Genomic DNA, 8,521 nt, shown 5'->3' with positions numbered 1-8,521 from the left:
GGCCAGTCCTTTGTCGATAGTTTCTGCAGCAGCAGACCGGGCTAGCCAAGCAACTACAGAATTTCGGTGCTCAAGGCTATCTTCATGCGCTCTTGTTTTTTTTTTCCGCCTTTTTCCAGTCGGAAAAGCCATGAATAGCAAAAGAGCTGCGACTGTTTGATGCCGAGAACAATTTACACATGAAGCAATACAGGCATCCTTTCGACTGAGAGTACCGAAGCCAGTGTCGCTCAATTATGACTCCCCATTTGCGACCTTTTTCTCAAAGAGTCCGGAAGACAGGTACCGTTTTTGGCCCGTGTATTGTCTCTCTATGAGGGGAATGCACCGCACAGTGTGTCCGCACTGTTCAGCGATCTCTATCGCCGACCTGCATCATTTAATCGGACACGCGTCGTTGCATTCTCAAACCAATGTAATCTCGAAAGTGCACTCTTCTTATCCTGAGCCCCCCAATTCCTCGCCGCGCTAGTCACTTGTTTTCTTTTGACAGCGGTGTGAACTAGAGTCTACGCGGAGCTTGGTTACTAAACTTGGGCCATTAGTTCCTCCATTGGAAGCTGCCTACACGACCCTGCAAGATTTAGCACAGTTTATTCTTTCCCCAATCCCAGCTACTCCCCCTCGCCATCCGGCCTTCTTTTTTCAATAAAAAAACTTCACTACTACCATTCCTCTTCTCCCCGTTGAATCTGCAACTACGATGACCCTTGAATTGGAGAGGTGGACAAAATGAAAGCATTTTTTTAAGCTATGACAAATATTAAAAGGGATGGCGCGCGCTGTAGCTTTTGCCGTACTGTCACGGCTCGTCATACTTCTCGTCGCTCTCCGTACACCCTTCTCGTCGGATATCCCCCTCCCACTCCCTGTGGCACAATAAGCACAATCGATCTTTTTATAACAGCCCCTGCTCAGTGCCCAGTCGTATTCCTGGCCTAACTTTGTCGTCGAAGCTATAATACACCCTGCCAATATCCTCAGCGTATTACTCAGCAATCATAGTTTGCGACGGATCGTACGTGTCTGACAGAGTTTCAGATTTCTGATAACTCCCCTCGTCTAATTATTCCCGCGTGGTAATAACCGAGCTTTCCATTACAATATTTTATGAAGTACACGGCATACAGGTCGCCCAACTCCCAGTCACCACGCCCAGGGGTTTATCCAGAATTTCGATTGTAAGGGGGGGGGGAGGAGGGGGGAGGAGTCGATATCCTCCACAAGGGGGGGGGGGGGGGGGAGGTTGTATAAATTCCTGGCTACGCCCTTCTAACTACTCCGAGCCATTCCTGTTTTCGAACTTTTCATCTGACGTCTTCTCGTGAATGGGCTTACTGGTCGCACACTTCCTCAGCCTCCCTTCCAAACCGCGCTGGTTAGCGGCAAAATATACTTTATACCCCTGCTACACTGGGGTCTAAATGTCATTTGAACCAAATTTCATTTGGCTCAAATGCCAAGTTGTGCTGCTACACTAGGTTTGTAAATGCCATTTGGCTCAAATGACATTTGAGCCAAATGAGCACCGAGAGAGACATTTAAGATTTCAAATGCCATTTCCAGCCCTCTCGGACGCAGCGTCTTCGATCGGCAATAAAAAATATAATACTTCCGTACGTAAAACAAACAAAATATTGTTGTTTGTGAAACTTTGTTTACTGTTTATTTACTTAAAATACGAAATCAACATATTTAATTTTCATACTCTCAAAACCAGTGGGTCAGTTGCAAAAAACACAAACAAAAACGCAAGACAGCCATATTTAGAGTCAAAACTGGTGTCTCTTCTAATTTGATATCATTTTACTGCCTCGGACTGCTCCTAAGTTTGATTGTTGTATTAGTGTACGAAAACGGAACGGGGCAACAACAGCGCCACTACAGCACAGCGAACAGTTGTGAAAGCTTTCAAATGCCATCGAAATTGTAGTGTAGCACGGCGGATTCTGAATGGCATTTGAAGCAACCCATTTGAGTCAAATGACATTTGGACTCAAAACGACATTTGAGTCAAACCAATCCGCAGTGGCGTCGGTACTATTTTTCCCTGGGGGAGCCAAAATTATGCGACCTTAAACATCATCATCGTCGTCATCATCATCAGCAATTATATTAACATTATGGTTGTTTTTTAAATACCTCGTAATTTATTTTCCTTGAGTGCTTCTCCAGGGTCTGTACAGTGCTGCTACAATGACTAGTATGCAGAAATAATCGCAATTGACCCATCAACATAAAACGAAATCAAACCCAGTCAAATATTCACCGAGTCACGACGACTGTGCCCTCTACACGAGGCACCCACGATTCCGTACCTTTTTTATTTATTAATGCAAAGGGGCTGCGTACATCTAAATAAATGGAAAAATTAAAATTTGTAAAAGAAACACATACTTACAGCACATTCATATACTTGCGTGCTAACCGCGAACATACTACGAGACCTACACATTCATGGCACAAAATGAAGGCTTACACGAAGAATATTGGCGAAGCAAGTGAGTTAATATATACAGGTCAGTTGAAGAAAGAAGTTATGCTATGCGTTAACATGTACGTGTAGATTGAACTATGTGCGTTTTATTATCATTGTACGTACATGTACAACGGATAATTTGTTTTAATTTTGTTCCGAGTATTTCTGACTGTCCGGTGCACCATTATATTGGAAAAATTTCAGTAGTATGATACGGAAGCATTCATATTTCGTAATATGTAGTCGCACTGCTGATATCTCTGCTGAGAACTTGTTAAACTGTGAGTTTTTATACTATTGGGGCAAGCAGCTTAGGGAACCATGGTTTTCTAACAAATATGAACTGGTTAGCGTAAAAAAGTATTGGTCATACTGTCCAGTGGAGCTGGCTATAGTATCATGATTGTACGAGCCGAATACAAAGCCAATATACCATCGATCATTTGATTGATACCGCAGGCATCGAATATTTGGGCGGGGAGAGTAGCTTTTCAAATGCTTCGTACGATGGCCTTTCAACCATAAATCTTCCGAAAGCGGGTTTCGGCGAACTCACTATTTTTTTTTTTCAGATTTGAGGCCACTTATAAGGGCGAAAAATATCGTCTGATCCTTAGCCATTTTGCCTTCAACAAATAAACCGAACTTTGCTGGAGCCCTCTGAGGCTCAGCAGACGTCTTCTGGTGCCCCTTGACTGGGGGAGCCATGCTCCCCCATTTGTACATTAGGGGGAGCCGTCGCTCCCCCTGCACCCCCTGTTCCGACGCCCCTGTCAATCCCGTTTCAGTTTTCTTGTGTTGTGATGGTTCATCTCGGCCCATGTCCGGAGAGAGAGAGAGAGAGTGAACTTTATTCAATTTGCCAGCTGTGTAGCTTAGTCGTCGGCCGTGAGCCCTTGGGCTCTGGCAGCGTCCTCAGCCAGCTGGACGGCCCAGAGTTGATCTTCCGGGCTGGAGCTGAGCAGCACGGTCTCCCACTGCACACTGTTAGTGATTGTGCGGCCATTTGTGATCGCCTGCGGACACTGCCATAGCATGTGCGCCAGGTCCGCTCGTTGCTGACATCTATGACACTGGGGGGAATAGCGCCCTGGGTAACAATAGCTATACACTAGGGGATTTGGGTACGAGTGGGTCTGTAGCAGTCGCCAGACCACCGAATGCCGTTTACGGAGGGATGGGTGCGCGGGTGGGAAGCGGGCCCGGCCTAAACGGTAATGACCGATGATATCACTGTACGATAACAGCTTGTCCCTGCCTGACATTGGGACGAGTTCCGCATCGGAAGCGCTGTCCGCTCGGTCTGATATTTATTTTTTTGTACTTTAAATAGGTTGTCAACGGTTACCAAGTTACAGCAAAGGGTGCTTGCGGTTTTCTGGTATTATGATGTTTCACTTCAGCCCAAAGAAAGAAAGAAAGAAAGAAAGAAAGAAAGAAAGAAAGAAAGAACGGGAAATCCTGGGCCGTGTCCACTGTATAAGTGTATTCTTGGTGCCTTCGCGTTTTTTCCAACGGAAATGAAACCGTTGGGGGGTAGAGGTATACAGTTTTGTTGTAAAAGTTTCGCGTCTTTGAAGCACGAAGTGATCTAGCGCGAGGAGTAAATGACTGTCCCGGTGTTTCGTACCGTGACTACATGAGACAATGGTTACGACGACGACATTAGACGCCGGCAGCCCGAGCCCCTAAGGGGCTTTGCCCCAAAGAGAAAGAAAGAAAGCTGCACGTCGGGTGTTTTGTTTTGTCCCTACCAAGAATTTAAACTGAACCTCAAGAACCGCCAGAAAGCCTAGTTTTAGATACTCATAACAGCTGGCGCGGCAGTAGCTACATCTGTGCTTGCAGAACGCGATCATAACCATGAACACACCAACGAGCCATGAGTAGCGGCAAAAACATGAATTAATCAGAGCTTAAAAATATGTTCGTTGATTAATTTGTAAATTTACAATGAAAAGGTACGAGTTTATGGTTCCTTTTCGACGCATATGAGTCTATCGGTGGTGTCTCCATCTGGCAACAAGTAGTAAAAGCAAAATTTGTAACGGTTTTCAAAGTTTAATAGTCGTTCTCACAAAAACATTTTACGTAGTACATACGACTTCCGTATTCAACAGTCAGGAGATCGCGAACTGCTGTGAAAACGTAAAGAGGAGCAGAAGCGGGCGTCCTAGCGCTCGCAGCGCCGCCAGCCACCTTCCACCGCGCACATCTTGTCGCAGAGCGCGCTCGCCGGCGGAGCTGCACCTCAGAGCGCTTCGGGCAACACTGGGCATTGTTGGACCGGAGAGAGAGAAGGGCACTCCTCTCTCGGACAGCATTTGTTCGTGCGGCTGCGTTCCGTGTGGGATGTTGTGGTGCTCCGTTCGAAGGCCCTGATTGCAATTCACGAGGCTGTTCGACGGCGATCGCCGTTAGCGAGCCCAGCTAACGCTTCTACTCGTCTGCACTGCGCGAGCCTGTTATGGGATACGCCAGGACTACGTAGCAGTACTCGCAGATTCCTCGCTTCTCGGCTTCGCGCCGCTGGTCTCCCGGGCATCATCGGACACGCGCGCTCCCCGTCGCGGCTCGCCTCTTGACATCGCCTTGAGGACGCCGCCGTCCCGCTTCGAGCAATGGGCAAGACGTGTTTCGGCCGCTTTCTGCTCGCGGTTGCCACCTCGCTGGTCGCCGACTCGTGGCTTGCGGCAGCTCAGAGCAGTGAACCCGGCTGTTCGGGAGTCAAGTACGCCTTCCAAGGGAAAGGATTCGAGAACGACGTCCCTTCGCGGGCCATCTCAGGTGAGGAAACGTCCGTGACCTGCTAGTGTCCTCCTTTTTCTCTCGCCAAGTGGCCGGCCGCTGGCGCCAAGCGAGCCGTCCTCTGTGGTCATCGACGAAGTTGCCCCGCTGGAGAGTCTGACACTTTAGCAAGTTGTTAGAAGTGCGACTACTTTTCATATAAACTTCAATTCAGTGACGTGAGCTATTGCACCGAACTTCTGTAGCCGACCGGTTCCCTGAACGAAACCGGTCACATAGCTTACCGATGATGCTGTTCTGTGAACTTTTTTTTGGTAGTCCCATTCCGAGAGCGTTGGTAGTGCGCGGTGACATGAAGCAAGTCTACAACGGGACGCTGAATTTGAGAGTATAGATGTTAATTAACGAGCTGTCACAGAGTGTTCTACAGGCAGCTCGTAATGTGGAGCCTTGACCGGCGAGAGCGCCTCTAAATCATGTCATATCGATTATGTACCAGTCTTTAGTTGCGTGCAGCGTCCGCATACGCTATATACGCTCCCTCAGGCTTTCGAAGTGTTCGATAACGTGCGTCAATGCTCTATTCGAACTGTTCGTTACTCTACACACGAGGGGAAAAGCGCATGAAAGAAAAAATGACGAAACGTACACTAAATATCACCACAGCTCTAGAAAACGGGATGTCCGCAATCTGTTTGAGAAATCGGTAGGTAACATTCTTCGGTTGCCATTCCTGGTGACTCCCGCTTTGTAACTACACTAATTCTAAAGATACAGTGCAAAGAAACAGTGCATTAGACATTTGGACGACATGATACACTGCATACTAAAGACGAAAACTGCCCCGAAGCACCATGCACAATATATAGAAGGTACAGGCAAGGCGCCGTAAATCTCAAAGAAGGCTATTCTTAAGCGCGATATTATTCGCAGAGCAAGTTTCGAACTTCACTAATTGGGTCGCAAAAAAGAAACTTCGCGAAATAATTGATTACTGTTGTGTAATTAGTCTTCAGAGCCAGCCGCCCTTACCACGGAGAGAATTTTCCGCGAGGTGCAGTCAAGTTCTGAAATAAGATGTTCTCATTCGGAGAAGTAATTACCATACCGAAAGTTAACTATACGCTGCTCCATCTTATCTTTCTGTCTGTTTTTTCTTCTTCCATTTTAGCTCTACTTTCTCTTTCAGTCCTTAATTCTTTCATTCTCGCCTCGACCTGAACGAAAAATCTAACCTCGAAAAAACGTCTGATCCTAGTCTTAGCGCCTTGAAATTTTTGAGATCGTTTTATTTCTGACTGATTATAGCGAATTTTACGAAGACTCTAATCAAACTGGTCAATTTATTATTCGATTAATTTCCCTGTTTCGGACCTTATCTGTCAACAGCAGAACTCAATAAGCTCCCAGCTCTTCGCGGCATCTCGAAAGAGCTTCCGGCGTGGCTTAAGAGCTTTTAAGCACGGGGGGAATATCAGAGCAGGCTGTTTGGATTATAGGTTCGCCATTTAGGGGCCTCGTAAGTTAATATTAAGGACACAGCTCGCGAGATTCGAGTTCTCCGCATGGCTCGAAAGACCGTCGAAAGCGGCTTAAAGCTTTTCAGCGAAGAACAAACAGCGACTGCGCGCACTGGGATAGAAAACGGACGAGACGAGGCCCATCTAATAACATTCCCTCAAGGTAAAAGGACAGTGGAACGTAAACATGAAATCATTTAAGAAGGTGAACCGTTAGCATTCAGAATGCAATAATTAGAGTTGATGAAAAAGCGGGAATTTATTGTTCATTGCTTCTAGCGATCAGTACTGAACAGCGCGTGTAAATTATTGCTCAAAAGAGTTCCCGCAGGTGAGTGCGATTCGCTACAATGCACATCAACGACCAATCCCGAAAGTCGCTTAAGGGCGAAGCTGATTAATCGCCAAGTCCGACGGTTGCGGGGCCCAGCGGCGTGCTACATTACGTAATGTCAATCGTCCGCCGCGCTTTTCGTCAACGGTCGACCTGTCCACTTTTGAAGGCAAGAACTGGTGCGTCGCGGGGAAGCGCACCCGCTTGACGTTCTACGAGCACAGGTAGACCCGAAAGAACTCTGTAACGGGTTCCGAATGTGCCAGATGTGCGTGCGTGTGTGTGTGAGAGAGAGAGAGCTTTATTACTGTGGAGAGGGGTTGTTCCTCCCGCTCCCGCTCTTTTGTTCCAGTGCCTCAGTATCCGAATAAGAAACAAAGAAGGTAGTGCAAGTGTCAGCTCTCCTGTATATCAAAACATTTCAATCTTTAATTTTTTTTCCACCGCTGATTTGTTTTTTAAAGCCAACCTGGATCTCCAGTTCGTAATTTGAATATTGTCACACAGTTGCAGTGCCGGCGGGACCGCCGTTGTTTCCGTTCCTCCGTGAGTCGCCGGAAGACTGAAATCAGTTGCAACGGCTGTGTTTTGCTTGACGGCAAATCGGACAAGCGCTTTCAAGACGCCTAGGGTATACAGCGTTTAGGACGGTCACCTTCAGAAACAGACGCCCACGCGCAGTCATTTCAATTCACTTTGGACGAGCGGGAATTCCCCACCCACTTGCGGTATAGTGGCAGACATAAGCACTGGCTGCTCATTGTTTATGGAGGTACATGTAGTACATCACGTGCGAGAATCGTTTCACTTCCTCTCAACTTTTCTTTCGAGTATCCGACGGCCTTTTTTCTTTTATTTAAACAGAATTTTCCAGGTCGGAAAAGGGCCGTGCCGGACAGTTCGCCGTCCCTTCGCTACCAATTAATTAAACCACAGCGGCAGCCGCGGCGCGGCCACTTTGCGCGGCGAGCGTGGCCTTAGCAGTGCCGCGGGCATGACGCCGATATACGTGCGCCGGACGCTAAATTGCTCCGTTGAGCGTTGCGGGGAACACAGGAGCGACGGGGCTTGCATATAGCAGGAGCCCGGCAGCTAGGCCAGCTTCCGAAACATCGCGCTGGCATTCTGCCGATTGGACTGTTTACTTTCGCGGTCGCCTCCAGCGGCTGATGTCCCCCGCTTATTACTCTAATGGCGGCGTTTAGAATGGCGAGGCAAACCACTTCGGCAAATGCGTCGCCGCTTGGCGAGAAGTTGCCCCCCCCCCCTTCTCCCCCGTCCGTGTGCATTCTGGAATGCGCTTTTGGCGAAAGAATGCTGGTGCTGCGTCTTGTAATCGGAATCGCCAGTGACAGCTGGCAGCGTCCGTTATTCGCCGACGCCCTCCCCAGCAGCGAGCACCGGCCGGACACTGGCGAGCCGTTACAAATACCAGGGCCG

At 48.0% G+C, this 8,521-nt stretch overlaps 1 protein-coding gene across 1 annotated transcript in view; it reads left to right on the top strand.

Annotated features, from left to right (window-relative positions):
• Positions 1-4,731: 4,731 nt before the first annotated feature.
• Positions 4,732-8,521, top strand: part of LOC144169500 (glypican-6-like) — a 125,311-nt gene continuing 121,521 nt past the window's right edge. Inside the window, exon 1 of the mRNA XM_077698690.1 lies at positions 4,732-5,266. Coding sequence (XP_077554816.1) covers positions 5,101-5,266 — 166 coding nt within the window. The 5' untranslated portion in view covers positions 4,732-5,100. The remainder of the gene's footprint in view (positions 5,267-8,521) is intronic.

Source organism: Haemaphysalis longicornis, unplaced genomic scaffold (assembly GCF_048455015.1).
Source record: "Haemaphysalis longicornis isolate Haplotype H1 unplaced genomic scaffold, Haemaphysalis longicornis Haplotype H1 scaffold_2, whole genome shotgun sequence".
Taxonomy (NCBI): domain Eukaryota; kingdom Metazoa; phylum Arthropoda; class Arachnida; order Ixodida; family Ixodidae; genus Haemaphysalis; species Haemaphysalis longicornis.
Note: the sequence above shows the minus strand (reverse complement) of the source record. Positions and strands in the feature narration are given on the sequence as shown.